The sequence below is a fragment of the Phocoena phocoena genome, chromosome 19, assembly GCF_963924675.1.
Source record: "Phocoena phocoena chromosome 19, mPhoPho1.1, whole genome shotgun sequence".
In the NCBI taxonomy this organism is placed as follows: domain Eukaryota; kingdom Metazoa; phylum Chordata; class Mammalia; order Artiodactyla; family Phocoenidae; genus Phocoena; species Phocoena phocoena.
Genome location: NC_089237.1, coordinates 46,813,418 through 46,829,001, shown reverse-complemented (window position 1 = coordinate 46,829,001; position 15,584 = coordinate 46,813,418). Strand labels below are relative to the sequence as shown.

General features: G+C 48.1%; 1 protein-coding gene and 1 pseudogene across 1 annotated transcript in view; both read left to right on the top strand.

The window, feature by feature from the left end:
- Nucleotides 1–1,624: 1,624 nt before the first annotated feature.
- The window catches only part of PRPF8 (pre-mRNA processing factor 8), a 36,524-nt gene continuing 22,564 nt past the window's right edge, over nucleotides 1,625–15,584 (top strand). The window contains exons 1-23 of the mRNA XM_065897880.1: nucleotides 1,625–1,922; nucleotides 2,432–2,600; nucleotides 5,188–5,352; nucleotides 5,439–5,657; nucleotides 5,803–6,015; nucleotides 6,529–6,654; nucleotides 6,750–6,855; nucleotides 7,823–8,013; nucleotides 8,143–8,262; nucleotides 8,349–8,538; nucleotides 8,672–8,791; nucleotides 8,902–9,036; nucleotides 9,384–9,513; nucleotides 9,889–10,085; nucleotides 10,214–10,420; nucleotides 10,549–10,712; nucleotides 10,852–10,978; nucleotides 11,097–11,289; nucleotides 11,563–11,750; nucleotides 11,899–12,137; nucleotides 12,364–12,510; nucleotides 12,694–12,904; nucleotides 13,100–13,216. Of these exons, the coding sequence (XP_065753952.1) occupies nucleotides 1,823–1,922; nucleotides 2,432–2,600; nucleotides 5,188–5,352; nucleotides 5,439–5,657; nucleotides 5,803–6,015; nucleotides 6,529–6,654; nucleotides 6,750–6,855; nucleotides 7,823–8,013; nucleotides 8,143–8,262; nucleotides 8,349–8,538; nucleotides 8,672–8,791; nucleotides 8,902–9,036; nucleotides 9,384–9,513; nucleotides 9,889–10,085; nucleotides 10,214–10,420; nucleotides 10,549–10,712; nucleotides 10,852–10,978; nucleotides 11,097–11,289; nucleotides 11,563–11,750; nucleotides 11,899–12,137; nucleotides 12,364–12,510; nucleotides 12,694–12,904; nucleotides 13,100–13,216 (3,774 nt within the window). The 5' untranslated portion in view covers nucleotides 1,625–1,822. The remainder of the gene's footprint in view (nucleotides 1,923–2,431; nucleotides 2,601–5,187; nucleotides 5,353–5,438; nucleotides 5,658–5,802; nucleotides 6,016–6,528; nucleotides 6,655–6,749; nucleotides 6,856–7,822; nucleotides 8,014–8,142; nucleotides 8,263–8,348; nucleotides 8,539–8,671; nucleotides 8,792–8,901; nucleotides 9,037–9,383; nucleotides 9,514–9,888; nucleotides 10,086–10,213; nucleotides 10,421–10,548; nucleotides 10,713–10,851; nucleotides 10,979–11,096; nucleotides 11,290–11,562; nucleotides 11,751–11,898; nucleotides 12,138–12,363; nucleotides 12,511–12,693; nucleotides 12,905–13,099; nucleotides 13,217–15,584) is intronic.
- LOC136138344 (small ribosomal subunit protein uS8-like) lies at nucleotides 13,735–14,112 on the top strand (annotated as a pseudogene).

The window sequence follows — 15,584 nt, the reverse complement described above, 5'->3', positions numbered from 1 at the left end:
TGCACAATTCTGTAAATATACTAAAAAACATTGGACTGTATACTTTAAACAGGTGAACTTTATGGAATGCAAATTATTTCTCAATAATGCTGTTTAGAAAATAGTACAGAGAGTTCCTGTGTACTCTTCACACACTTGAGGACTTCTTACATAACGATAGTAGGACAATCAAAACTAGGAAATTGACATTAGTACAATACTATTAATGAAAACAGACATTAGAATTTTACCAGGTTCTAGAATAATGCCTGGCACATAGCGGACCTTATACAAGTGGTAAGGACTTCACTACAGTGACGATGATGAACATCATAAAGATGATGCTGCACTTTCTATTGCAGCCAGGTTGATTGGCTGCCTGTTTTCCTAATATGCCATGCTTGTTTCTCTTTGTAAACTCTAACCCTAGTAGTTACCACCACCTGGGATTCCTTTTTCCTTCCTCTTTCTCTACCTCCTCAAATCCTTCATATCCCCCACCTCCATCACATCTTTAATAATGCTCCTCTCTCTTCTTTGAACTATATGAACCTCCACACCAGTCGGTATTTGCCTGGACTCTCCTTTGCATACTTCTCATTTTCTCTTTTGAGTCCCAAATTCCCAACTAGATGAAGAACCTGTATGGGTTACAAGTCCTCTGCATCCTCCATAATAAACTTGGTGTGAGTTCAAACAAACTTATCTGTTAAGTCAAAGTTGTTATCAGAAAATAGAGCAAGAGGCATGAAAATTAAAACAAGGAAGGCAGGAGATGGAGGGCAATTCAAGCAGCAAGACATAGACAGAGCCTGAGGGAGTCAAGAAGCATTTATAGGGTATTCATTATACACTTCATAGGGTAGTCGTTGCCAGAGAGAGAAAATAGGAATGGAGATGGAGGGGGGGAAAACACTCGGCAATGTTGTTCCCCAAGGCCTCTTTTACTTCGGTAGGTTCATTGACTAACTCCTCCTTGACATGATAGGCAGGGTTATATACCCTGGCCCCGAATTCCCATCACGGGACATTGTGAGAGCCTGGGTTCTCGTCTCCCACTCAGTTTCCTGGGGAGTTCCTTGAGGTTGGCTTCCCCCTCCCAGCCCCCCGCCCCCGGCGCCCCCACCCCCTTCCCCTCTTCACCCCCCCACCCAACGCTTGATACAATAGTAGGCATTCAGTAAATGATTGTTGAATGAATGAATGAATGCATGAACAAAACACTGATTGACTCGGAGTTAATACTGCACCTCAAGTTTACATATACGAGACTAGACACAGAATAAGGTGCAAACTTCGACAAATTTAGTAAAACTCTGGAAGCCTGGGCTTCTATCGGACGGACGCGAGCCGCTGCTGAGGCCCCAGAAACAGCTCCAGAAACGCGGAAGGCGGGGCTTCCGCCTATTCCGACCACACCCCCTCGCGTCCAAATATTTCCGCCCGTGGATCCGCCCCCTCCGGCACGAATTGCAATTCTAACTGGTGAGCTCTCTAATCCGTCTGAACACACCAGCGCCTATTGGGTCAACTGCTGAAACCGGGTTGCGCACTTCCTGGCTTTGGCAACGCGGAGGGGACGTCGGCTTGCCGCCATTGCCCTGCAGGGAAGCGGCTGTCTGTGTGAGGGGCTGTAGGGGTACGTGGCGGGCTCTAAGGGCCGGGCTGCGGGAGGCGCGGTTGGGGTCGGGCTGAACGGCCGGAGGGATCGGGCCGGGCTGGACGCACTCTGAGCGAGGCGGGACTGCAGGCCGTGGGTTTCGACGTGTTCCTGCTGCCCCTCTTGCGGGCCCGGGCCCCGTCGTTAATTTTTTTCTTCCGCTGCTCCCCAGATTCTCCGGGTATGGCCGGAGTATTTCCTTACCGAGGGCCGGGTAACCCGGTGCCTGGCCCTCTAGCCCCGCTGCCAGACTACATGTCGGAGGAGAAGCTTCAGGAGAAAGGTGAAGAAAGCGTGCGGGAGCGGCGCCTGGGGGCGGGTGTGCGCGTGCGCGCAGCGGGTTTAGCCCCTTTCCCCGTTTTGGCAAGTGTCAAAACATTAGGTGTTAGTGCAATTATTGGCCCCCATTTATTTTTTACATCTAATCAAGTCTCTAAAACATCTACTTAAAAAAAGTAAAAGCGTCTATTATTTGCAGGCCCTGAACCAGACAATGAGGATACAATAGCGATACAGACAAAACCCCTTCCCTTGCAGGGTTTAAATTGCAATGAGGGAGATGGACAGTAAAAAAAAAACTTTAATTATGTTATGACAGAAATGGTAGGCAATGATAAATGTGATGAAGAAAAAAAAATAAAGCAGAGCGAGTAGACAAGAGAATTGTCAGGGAGTGCTTCTGCCCGGTGCCTGCCCTCTGTCATACGTCCTGACAGGAGATTACCCTAGGGCAAGAGACGGGGGTGGTTAGGGTAAGGGTGTGCCGTTCTTTAAACTGAGGTGTCCTTGTAGCCCGGAAATGGCAGCAGTTGCAGGCCAAGCGCTATGCGGAAAAGCGGAAGTTTGGATTTGTGGATGCTCAAAAGGAAGACATGCCTCCAGAACATGTCAGGAAGATCATTCGAGACCATGGAGACATGACCAACAGGAAGTTTCGCCATGACAAAAGGGTGTACTTGGGGTAAGGAACATGCTGGAAGTATTTCATTTGGGGTTTGGCGCCTTTCGCTTCTCCCTGTCTCTTACATTTCAGTCCTGGATAGCTGCTCTATCATTTGGGGACTTTAATGTTCTGTGACAGCTCATCTGAGTGGTTATCAAAGAAGGGAGAAAATAACTGGAATTTCGTCATAATTTCCAGATCTTCCAGTTTTGCTTTTTTTTTTTTTTGGTAAATTAATCTTTATTGGAGTGTAGTTGATTTACAACGTTGTGTTAGTTCCTCCTGTACAGCAAAGTGAATCAGTTATACGTATATAATATATCCACTGCTTTTTAGATTCTTTTCCCTGATAGGTCATCACAGAGTATTCAGTAGAGTTCCCTGTGCTGTATAGTAGGTTCTTTTTTTTTTTTTTTTTAATATTTTTTAATTTATTTTGGTTGCGCCAGATCTTAGTTGCGGCACGCGGGATCTTTAGTTGCAGCATGTGGACTTCTTAGTTGCGGCATGCCTGTGGGATCTATTTCCCTGACCAGGGATCAAACCTGAACCCCTGTGTTGGGAGCACGGTGTCTTACACACTGGACCAACAGGGGAGTCCCAACAGTAGGTTCTTATTAGTAATCTGTTTTATATATAGTAGTGTGTGTATGTCAATCCCAGTCTCCCAATTTATCCCTCCCCCACTTCCTCTTTGGTAAGCATAAGTTTGTTTTCTACATCTGTGACTCTGTTTCTGTTTTGTAAATAAGTTCATTTGTACCACTATTTTTTAAGATTCTACATATAAGTGATATCGTATGATATTTGTCTGACTTTTTTCACTCAGTATGACAATCTCTAGGTCCATCCATGTTACTGCAAATGGCGTTATTTCATTCTTTTTTATGGCTGAGTAATATTCCATTGTATAGATGTATCACATTTTCTTTATCCATTCATCTGCCGATGGACATTTAGGTTGTTTCCATGTCCTGGCTATTGTAAACAGTGCAACGGTGAGGATCAGGGTGCGTGTATCTTTTCGAATTATGTTTTTCTCTGGATATATGCCCAGGAGTGGGATTGCTGGATTATATGGTAGCTCTATTTTTAGTTTTTTAAGGAACCTCCATACTGTTTTCCATAGTGGTTGTACCAATTTACATTACCACCAACAGTGTAGGAGAGTTCTCAGTTGTGTTCTTTATTGCCCTGATTTTTTTTCCTGATCTGGGACTGGAGGTTTTTTTTTTTTTAATTAATTTATTTATTTTTGGCTGTGTTGGGTCTTCGTTTCTGTGCGAGGGCTTTCTCTAGTTGTGGCAAGTGGGGGCCACTCTTCATTGCCGTGTGCGGGCCTCTCACTGTCGCGGCCTCTCTTGCTGCGGAGCACAGGCTCCAGACGCGCAGGCTCAGTAGTTGTGGCTCACGGGCCCAGTTGCTGCGCGGCATGTGGGATCTTCCCGGGCCAGGGCTCGAACCTGTGTCTGCTGCATTGGCAGGCAGACTCTCAACCACTGCGCCACCAGGGAAACCCTGGAGCTTTTAATTTGTCCTGTTGATACTTTGATAAGATGTCTCTATCTTTGAGTGGGTTAAAGCCCAGAGCAGGACACCTGTATATTCCTGTTTCCTGTAATTCCTAAGTGACCAGAATCTTCAGGTTCGGGGGTAGTTAACTCCTGAGGTCTTTGTACTCTTGTTTTTCTGTGTCCCCAAGGTGGATGAGTACAGCTACAAATACCTTAGCAGATCCCTTTTCCATTTTTACACAAAAACGTTAGCCACTTGGGCTTCCCTGGTGGCGCAGTGGTTAAGAATCCGCCTGCCAGTTCAGGGGACAAGGGTTCGATCCGTCATCCGGGAAGATCCCACATGCCACAGAGCAGCTAAACCCATGCACCACAACTACTGAGCCTGCGCTCTAGAGCCCGCGAGCCACAACTACTGAAGCCTGCGTGCCTAGAACCTGTGCTCTGCAACAAGAGAAGCCACCGCAATGAGAAGCCCGCCCACCTCAACAAAGAGTAGCCCCCGCTTGCTGCAACTAGAGAAAGCCCCCGCGCGGCAGCGAAGACCCATCACAGCCAAGAATAAAATAATTAAATAAATTTATTTTTAAAAATTGTTAGCCACTTAATGAACTGGTCTAAGGCAGCTGTGGAAGTTTTATTTCAAAAATATTTTTGAGATCTGTGCTGTGTGCCAGGGATATAGCAGTGAACAGGAAGTAATGGTCGTTCTGGAGCTTATAGCCTAGTGACATAATAGACAATGGTTAAAGTAAAGTGTGGTAAATATTTTATTATTTTTTATGGAAAGCTACGGAGAGAATAGACTGTGAGGTAGCCTAAAAGCTGTCTGTTAAGGGAACAGCTGTTGATTTAGAGAGACTGACACCCAGTATTGTGGGACAGTGATGTTTAAGAAGCAAAGTGGCACAGCTGGAGGTGGGGAGGCAGAGTTCCTGGTCACGGAGGGCCTGTGTACTAACTTTGGGGGTTTGGACTGTAAGACCGGTTTTCTGTGGAATGTGATACTGTGCTACCTTGTGGCTTCTCTGCATGGTACAGGTAGCAGAACACCTTGTCACTTCGAATCCTCTGTCTTCCTGTTGTTGCAGTGCCCTAAAGTACATGCCCCATGCAGTCCTCAAACTCCTGGAGAACATGCCTATGCCTTGGGAGCAGATTCGGGATGTGCCTGTGCTGTACCACATCACTGGAGCCATTTCCTTTGTCAATGAGATTCCCTGGGTTATTGAACCTGTCTACATCTCCCAGTGGGGGTGAGAAGGGCTGGAACATGGTTTGTGGTGGTGGTGGTTGTGGAGGCAGTGGGTATAAACCGTTATGTGACATTGTCGACTTCCAGGTCAATGTGGATTATGATGCGTCGAGAAAAAAGAGACAGGAGGCATTTCAAGAGGATGCGTTTCCCCCCTTTTGATGATGAGGAGCCGCCTTTGGACTATGCTGACAACATCCTAGATGTTGAACCACTGGAGGCAATTCAGCTAGAGCTGGACCCTGAGGAAGATGCCCCGGTGTTGGACTGGTTCTATGACCACCAGCCATTGAGGGACAGCCGGAAGTGAGTGATGGTTGGAGTTACCACTCCTGTGAGGGTTTTGGAACTGAGTATTTTGGAACTTCAGAAGGGGTCCTGGGAGAGCAACGGGTAGTATGGCTTGGCTAGCTAGCGTACCTAGCTGACGTGGGCCTCTTTTTTTCCCTAGGTACGTGAATGGTTCCACTTACCAGCGCTGGCAGTTCACACTACCTATGATGTCCACTCTCTACCGCCTGGCCAATCAGCTCCTGACAGACTTGGTAGATGACAATTACTTCTATCTGTTTGATCTGAAGGCCTTTTTTACCTCCAAGGCACTCAATATGGCCATTCCTGGAGGCCCCAAATTTGAGCCTCTTGTCAGAGACATCAACCTACAGTAAGTTGGAGAGAGCAGAGATTTTAGGCACCTTGGGTTAAATAAAATCTAAATTTTTTTTAAAAAAAATTATTTATTCATTCGTTCGTTCATTCATTCATTGATTGGCTGCGTTGGGTCTTTGTTGCTGCACCGGGTTTTCTCTAGTTGAGATGAGCGGGGGCTACTTTTTGTTGCAGTGCACTGGCTTCTCACTGCAGTGGCTTCTCTTGTTGCGGAGCACGGGCTCTAGGCTCACGGGCTTCAGTAGTTGCAGCCCGCAGGCTCAGTAGTTGCGGCTCGTGGGCTCTAGAGCGCGGGCCCAGTCGTTGTGGCGCACGGGCTTAGTTGCTCCGTGGCACGTGGGATTTTCCCGGACCAGGGCTCGAACCCGTGCCCCCTGCATTGGCAGGCGGATTCTTAACCACTGCAGCACCAGGGAAGCCCCATAAAATCTCATCTTGATCCTTGAGATCCCATTGTAGTTTCCAAACTGCCCTAACTAGTCTGCTCATCTTTGATTTTGCACCCTAGGGATGAAGACTGGAATGAATTCAATGATATTAACAAGATCATTATCCGGCAGCCCATCCGCACTGAGTACAAGATTGCTTTTCCTTACTTGTACAACAACCTTCCACACCATGTCCACCTCACCTGGTGAGAGAGCTAGAACCCAGCTGGGGGAAAGGAGAGGTGGGCGTTTAGGTTGGGCCAGGGCAGGAGAACCTTGGCTGACTCTTCTTTCATTTTAGGTACCACACTCCTAATGTTGTGTTCATCAAAACTGAGGATCCTGATTTGCCAGCTTTCTACTTTGATCCTTTGATCAACCCAATTTCCCATAGGCACTCTGTCAAGGTGAGAGGAAGGGACGTTTGACATCAGCTCTTCAAGAGAGACTCCCTGTCCGAGAAGCGTTACTAGATAAAAATTCAGCTAGAGGGAGACATGTTTTCCATCCTTAAATGTTCCCCTCTAGCTGTAAGCTAACGTGAGAGTTTGGCACTTGGCTCAGACCAAGTTGTTGGTATAATCTTGTTTCTATGATTATCCATTTGGGTTTTATCATTTCTCCTCTGGGACTCTATGTGGTCTTATTCTGGTCTGTTTCCAACGTGGTTTTTTTTTTTTTTTTTTTTTTAAATCCTTCATTGAGCTGTAATTCACTACCACACAATTCACCCGTTTAAAGTGGATAATTCGGTGGTTTTTCGTTTATTCACAGACTTGTGCAACCATCACCACGGTTAATTTTAGAACATTTTCATTTCCTCAGAGAGAAACCCTGCACCCATTAGTAGTCACTCTATTTCCCTTGAATCTTCCTTGCCTAGGTAACTGCTAATCTGCTTTCTGTCACTGTAGATTTGCCTATTTTGGACACTTCATATAAATGGAATCATACAGTATGTGGTCTTTTGTGGCTGGGTCTTAACACTTAGCGTAATGTCTTTGATGTTGATCCACGTTCCATTACGTTCTTAACATGAACAGATCTCCTTCCCCAAGCCCAGTTTTTGGAGCTTGGACAGAAGGTGATGGCAGTGTTCACCTCTTCCTGGTATTGGGGGATCCCCTAGGAGACCTTCTGCTGGTGAGCCAGTTGGGGTGTGAGGAGTGCTGCTTGCTTTCCTGGTTGGCCCTGCCTTGTTCTCTGCTCCCTTGGTCCCCTTTGCCCTGGCCCTTCAGGGATTCTCTTGTCAGGCAGCTCAGTTTCCATGGCAGATGTAGCCACTGTACTTGGCCCCAGAGAGTTTCCCTCTGATCCCAAGTGTCTGCCCAGATCAGCGGGAGCTAAATAAACCCTCGGGGGTTCTTCTTTCAGAGTCAGGAACCATTGCCAGATGACGACGAGGAGTTTGAGCTTCCAGAGTTTGTGGAGCCCTTCTTGAAAGACACACCCCTCTATACAGACAATACAGCCAATGGCATTGCCCTGCTTTGGGCCCCACGGCCCTTCAACCTACGCTCTGGTCGCACCCGCCGGGCCTTAGACATTCCCCTTGTCAAGAACTGGTAAGACTTCTACCTGGGGGGATAGTAGTGGATGTACAGGAGGAAAGACTCCAGCTAGGTGGGCGTACATCCTTTAGCAGAGCGCTGGAAGGAGAGATGGGCCAGGCTCTGGTGGGCTTGTTTTTTCAGGTATCGGGAGCATTGTCCTGCTGGGCAGCCTGTGAAAGTGAGGGTCTCCTACCAGAAGCTGCTTAAGTACTATGTGCTGAATGCCCTGAAGCACCGGCCCCCTAAAGCGCAGAAGAAGAGGTGAGGTGCCCTAGGGCCCCTGCTCAGACTTTTTCCATTCCAGAGATGATCAGGAGTCTAGCTCTCATTCCTTATTCCCACCCCAGGTATCTGTTCCGTTCCTTCAAAGCCACCAAATTCTTTCAGTCTACAAAGCTGGACTGGGTGGAGGTGGGGCTACAGGTTTGCCGCCAGGGCTACAACATGCTCAACCTTCTCATTCACCGTAAAAATCTCAACTATCTGCACCTGGACTACAACTTCAACCTCAAGCCTGTCAAGACGCTCACCACCAAGGTACCTGCGTTGGACCTTAGGGGTCTCCTGGGCTGAGGGATAGACTGGCTTTGCTCTGGCCTCTAAGGAGGGCATACATCCAGTCCAGACTATTGCTGGCAAATGTTGTTTCTGTCCTTGGCCTCATTTCCAGGAACGAAAGAAATCTCGTTTTGGGAATGCTTTCCATCTGTGTCGAGAGGTTCTGCGCTTAACTAAGCTGGTGGTGGACAGTCATGTGCAGTATCGGTTGGGCAATGTGGATGCCTTCCAGGTGAGGCTAGGAATGCTCAGTCCTGGCTCCAGGTGGAGAAGCTGGGTGAAGCCTGGGCTGATCGTGGATCTGGCTCTAGCTTAAAGCCTGATGGGGCAATTGTGTTGCAGCTGGCAGATGGGTTGCAGTATATCTTTGCCCACGTGGGGCAGCTGACGGGCATGTACCGGTACAAATATAAGCTGATGCGGCAGATTCGCATGTGCAAGGACCTGAAGCATCTCATCTATTACCGCTTCAACACGGTAGGACCCTGCCCTCGTATATTCATGTTCTCAGATCCGTATTAATTTTTACATTGAGTCAGGACTCTTTCCAGGCACCTGTTTGGAGAGAGGCTCTGACTGTTTCATTACTGCCCTCGTCTCGTGAATCTTAACACTTCCCCTCAAAGCGCACTTTTGGGTCTAAATAGAGAATCTCAGTGACTGGTTTCTTCATTTACTCCATTTTAGATATGGAGGTCTCAGAGTTTTCCCATTTTTTCCCTTAACTGCCATACGTGTGCTCTTTGCCTCACCTCTGCCCAATTTTCTGTTGTTGTCTGAATGCATTGTTAACTTGTATTCCTGATTTCTGCTTGGACTCCTAGGGCCCTGTAGGGAAGGGCCCTGGCTGTGGTTTCTGGGCTGCTGGCTGGAGAGTCTGGCTGTTTTTCATGCGTGGCATCACCCCTTTGCTGGAGCGATGGCTGGGTAACCTCCTGGCCCGGCAGTTTGAAGGTAAGTGGTTTTCTCCGTGTCCAGCTTCTCCCATTATCACTTCAAGGGTAGATCACGTGTGTTCCTGTACTGTCCCTTGTCCTTGTTCGAGATTGAGAATCCCTTCCTGTTGGATTGCCTCTAAGACCCAGTCTCCAATGAGTCTGACCTCGTATTCTGGGTCTTGGGCTTCGCTTTGGGGCCTTGAGGCTATCGAGCATTTACAGGATGGAAATTCCTCAGAAGCGTAGTTCTGAATATCTGACGTATCTTATTGCATGTGCTGGGCTTTGTTTATACTTACTGATTTCATTATAACCATGGTAAGCGACGGCATGCAGGTAGAGACGCTTATTAGGAGCAACAAATCTTGCTTTTACTCACTTTCACTTCTAGGCCGACACTCAAAGGGGGTGGCAAAGACCGTAACAAAGCAGCGAGTGGAGTCACATTTTGACCTTGAGCTTCGGGCAGCTGTGATGCATGACATTCTGGACATGATGCCTGAGGGGATCAAACAGAACAAGGCCCGGACAATCCTGCAACACCTCAGTGAAGCCTGGCGCTGCTGGAAGGCCAATATTCCCTGGAAGGTGGGCATCTCCCCAGCTCCGAGGAGGCATAGACATCATCTTCCTGTGCTCAGGATTACCACTTCTGGAATGTCGTAGCGGGGCACATGGCTCCCATCACTTTTTCATTGTGCCTTTTGCACTTTTAGGTCCCTGGTTTGCCAACACCTATAGAGAACATGATCCTTCGATACGTGAAGGCCAAGGCTGACTGGTGGACCAACACTGCGCACTACAACCGAGAACGGATCCGCCGTGGGGCCACTGTAGACAAGACTGTTTGCAAAAAGAACCTGGGACGCCTCACTCGGCTCTACCTGAAGGCAGAACAAGAGCGGCAGCACAACTACCTAAAGGTTGGGCAGAGTAGGCTGGGCTTGGTGTGTGGGGCTGGGCAGGAGGGTGGACTGTGAAGTTGGGACCATACCTTGCCCTGGTGGGATTGGGCTATGGTGGGAAGCTAATTCTCATGTCCACTTTGCAGGACGGGCCTTACATCACAGCAGAAGAAGCGGTGGCAGTGTATACCACCACTGTGCATTGGCTGGAAAGCCGTAGGTTCTCACCCATCCCATTCCCCCCACTCTCCTACAAGCATGACACCAAGTTGCTCATCTTGGCCTTGGAGCGGCTCAAGGAAGCTTACAGGTGAGGAGTAGAGTAGACAGGCTCCTGTGGGGAGGTCACGAGGGAAGAATGGCATCATCGTCAGAGTCCAAAGAAAGAAGGCCTTCTGGGGATGGCTTCCTCTTGGTTTTCCCTTTCACCTTTACTCTTGCCTTGTTAGTGTGAAGTCTCGGTTAAACCAGTCGCAGAGGGAGGAGCTAGGTCTGATCGAGCAAGCCTATGACAACCCCCACGAGGCATTGTCCCGCATCAAGCGTCACCTCCTCACACAGAGAGCCTTTAAAGAAGTGAGTCAGATACCCTCCACGTTTTCCTTTGGCTTTGTGATTCATTCATGGCACCCAGGGTGGCAGGTTGCCTCAGATGATTGGGGGGTTGGTGTGAGCCAGCTTCCTTGTCCCACAGGTGGGCATTGAGTTCATGGATCTCTATAGCCACCTGGTGCCAGTGTATGATGTGGAGCCACTGGAGAAGATAACTGATGCCTACCTGGACCAGTACCTGTGGTATGAAGCTGACAAGCGCCGCCTTTTCCCACCCTGGATCAAGCCTGCTGACACAGAACCACCTCCTCTGCTCGTTTACAAGTGGTGCCAAGGTAAAGCTTTTCTGGGATTGCCCTTGAGGAAGGGAGATGAATTAAGTTCCGTGTGAAATTTCTCATCCAGTCGGCATAATTCGTTTCCTGTCTTGGTGCCTGGTACCCAGGAAACGGTGTTGAGGTTATGCTGAGCACAGCGGACTCGCCTAGCAGTACAGATGAATGAATAGAGGGGTGTGTGATCGGGTTATGAATGTGATAGCTCCTGTAGGCACTAGTTCTGAAACGGAATTTCCAACCTGCTGGAGACGTGTGTTCCCTACTCCTCAGGCATCAACAACCTGCAGGACGTGTGGGAGACAAGTGAGGGCGAGTGCAACGTCATGCTGGAGTCCCGGTTTGAGAAGATGTATGAGAAGATAGATTTGACCCTGCTTAATCGGCTGCTGCGCCTCATCGTGGACCACAACATAGCCGACTACATGACAGCCAAGAACAACGTAGTCATCAACTACAAGGTGTGTCTTGGGGGCAGGGTGGCAAGGAATTGGGGGAGGGGTGGTTGTCTGGCCCACTGAGTTGGGGTTTGCCGTGGGGAGGGCAAAAGAGGATGGGCCCCGAGAAGCCTGGGACTCGGCCACGGTCAAGAGTTGTCTTTCTTTCTAGGACATGAACCATACGAATTCATATGGGATCATTAGAGGCCTGCAGTTTGCCTCATTCATCGTACAGTACTATGGCTTGGTTATGGATTTGCTTGTGTTGGGATTGCACCGGGCCAGTGAGATGGCTGGTCCCCCTCAGATGCCAAACGATTTTCTCAGTTTCCAAGACATAGCCACTGAGGCTGCCCACCCCATCCGTCTTTTCTGCAGATACATCGATCGCATCCATATTTTTTTCAGGTGAGGCCTTGCCTGGATTGTTATCCTTGCAGGGTGTTGAGGTACATGCCCAGCTTCTGGAAGCAGCTCTTGTACCTTAGTTGACTTGCTGCTGGGTTGGGGCTCTAAAATGGGATGAAGTCCTGTGAGTAGGGTGCAGGTTGGGGGTGGCCCCCGTCTGTGGAGCTGTAGACCTCGTGAGGTCGCAGTGTGCTTGGCCCTCAGCGTCGCACCTTGTCTGGTGTAGGTTCACAGCAGATGAGGCTCGGGACCTGATCCAGCGTTACCTGACAGAGCACCCTGACCCCAACAATGAAAACATCGTTGGCTATAATAACAAGAAATGCTGGCCCCGAGACGCCCGCATGCGCCTCATGAAGCATGATGTCAACTTGTGAGTCTAAATTGGGGCCGTGGGAGCTGGAATCAACCTGAGGGACCCAGAGGACAATTAGAGGGAATTTATAAGGTGGTGTCCTGGGTGGGAGGGTGTACTCTGTTGGGATATCATCAGTCTGGCCTTTGAAGGGAAGTTCCTTCTAGGAGACTGAAGTGACCCTATGTTCTCTGTGGGCAGGGGTCGGGCAGTGTTCTGGGACATCAAGAACCGTCTGCCACGCTCAGTGACTACAGTTCAGTGGGAGAACAGCTTCGTGTCCGTGTACAGTAAGGACAACCCCAACCTGCTGTTCAACATGTGTGGTTTTGAGTGCCGCATCCTGCCTAAATGCCGCACCAGCTATGAGGAGTTCACCCACAAGGATGGGGTCTGGAACCTACAGAATGAGGTACAGCCTGGAGCGGGACCAGGGGGTAGTAGGAGTAGCATTACCATGCCTGTACATCCTGCGTAGGTGGGGTGAGGCATACTGCACACCTTTTCATTGTTAGTTGGTTGAGCTCTGTTGGGAGGGTAGGGCTCAGTGGTGGTTCTTGTTCCTGTGGCAGTTCCAGAGATAGTTAACCTTGACCTTATGGTTTAGGTTACTAAGGAGCGAACAGCTCAGTGTTTCCTGCGTGTGGATGATGAGTCAATGCAGCGCTTCCACAACCGTGTGCGTCAAATTCTGATGGCCTCTGGCTCCACCACCTTCACCAAGGTACATACAGCAGTAGTGTCCTTTGTCTGTCTCACATCCCTTTCAGCTCTTCCCTCCTTTGCTCTCCTTTTTTCCCAACTGTGTCCAGTGTACTAGTCTCCATGCTTTACGGTACAGCAGCTTAGAGGGTCACATCACCTCACAGTTGTTTCCTGAGAATTCCCTGTAGGAAATCTATAGCCTACTTCTGTGTAGTTGTGATGATTCTAAGTTAAGGTCAGGGTAGAAATTGGATTTTTAAATTTGAACAGAAAGCCCCATTTTTGCATTGTCCCCAGACTTGTTTTCCAGGTCATACAGTTCATCTTTTGACCCGTAACGTAATGTGCATGTTAAGAAGCAAGTATAATGAGCTGTATCTCAGTGTTTATGTCCCCTTCGCTTGTTTCCAAAGGCCCAGACGAAGGCAGCTGGAATTGAAAAAGAGTAATCTGAGGATTTGTTAACTGTGTGTGCTTAAGTTTCTGCAAGGTTTAAAAAGTCGCCTTGCTCTTTTCTGCTGCCTTCCCATTCCACTAATGGTGCACATGAATGTCCTGGCTGATACTCTCGAGGGCATCAGTAATGCCAAAAAGAGAGGGAAGTGCTAGGTTGTTATTAGGTTGTGTTCCAGAGTCACTGTCCAGTTTCTAACTGTAATAATGAGGCAGGGTTACACTGGTGAATTTGAAATCATTGATGATCACAGAGCGGGCAAACCTGTGAATTTCACAGGCAAGTTAAACAAGTGAAGTGATCAGCCCCAGATTTGCTGTGCAACTCAAAGATCTAGAAAAATAGCAGAATATTCTGCTCTTGCTCCATCAGTTTGGTTTCATTGTACTGACAACTCAGCTGGCATTGTGGACCACAAAGAAGCAAGACATAAAAACACAGAGGGAGTATTCATTTTCTAGGAACGTTATATATACATAGAAATAAAATGCCTCCGTGGATTAAAAAAAAATCGCGTCATCCTGGTTTCTCTTAGAATAACTCTTAGTTGTAACATTTTCTCTCCTTCTGGCCTTCATATCCCTTTAAATATGCAGCATATAAAGAAGGTTTCCAATTTTTTAGTAATAGTTCTGTTAAGGATACTATATTTTGCGGTACGCGGGCCTGTCACTGTTGTGGGTTCTCCCGTTGCGGAGCACAGGCTCCGGACACGCAGGCTCAGCAGCCATGGCTCACGGGCCCAGCCGCTCCACGGCATGTGGAATCTTCCCGGACCGGGGCACGAACCTGTGTCCCCTACATCGGCAGGCAGACTCTCAACCACTGCGCCACCAGGGAAGCCCAAGGACACATTTTTTTTATCTTAATATTCCTTACCTGAAGTCCCTCATGATACTTTTTTTTTTTTTTTTTTTTGAGTATAGTGCAGGGAAAAAGTGTTTTGTCTTTTTAGGTTGGTTTATATCGTCCAAGAGTCAGATAACAGGAATTGTGTAACTCATTCATTCCATTTGTGTTTGTTGATAGCCACTGTGTTCAAGGTGTTACACACACACTACATGTGATATACAGTCTCTGCCTTCCAAGAGCTCACTACCTAGTTGGAGAGACAGTGCATAGTCAAGAGAACTACAGTACAATGTGTTTATAGAGCTCTTGTGTTACTTGGGAATCTATGAGAATCCTCAGGTTCATGACTGTAGCCCAGTCTGGGAGAGGAAGAGAGAAAGACTTCCTGAAGGAAATAACATGTGAGAGGCAGGTGAGGGAGAGCATTCTTTCAGCCAGAGGTATGAAGAGGTAGCCAGCGTGGTACATGTGAGGCCATAAAAAGTTTGGGTTTACAACAATAAAACTGTGGAGGAGATGGAGGCTGGATAGGTAAGCAGAGCTAGATCATGGAGAGCATCAGCTGCCTTGTTAAGAATCCCATAAGAGTCCCAGGGGACTTCCCTGGCAGTCCAGTGGTTAAGACTCTGGGCTCCCAATTCAGGGGACACAGGTTTGATCCCTGGTTGGGGAACTAAGATCCCGCGTGCCGCATGGCGTGGCCAAAAATAAAATTCCATAAGGGTCTTGAGCATGGGAGTGACTTTTTCAGATTTCCGTTCCGTGTTAGGTGGTTCACTCGTGCAGTTGTGGGGAAGATGGATTCAGAAGAGGAGGAGGAAAGATGAGGTTTGGGGACTACTGCTGAAGTCCAGATAGAGATGATGAGAACCGTGAACGTACGCAGAGGGGAACAGATTGGATAAATAGTAGGTACAGTCAGCAGAGCTTCATTTTGGTGAAATGCCAGAGGGAAAGGAAGTCAAAATAACATTCAGTTTTTGGCATGGGTGGCTAGGTGAATGTTGGTGCCATCAACTGGAAGACTACAGAAAGAAGAGCAGGTTTAGGAGAGAAGATAAATGAACTTAGTTTAGGATAT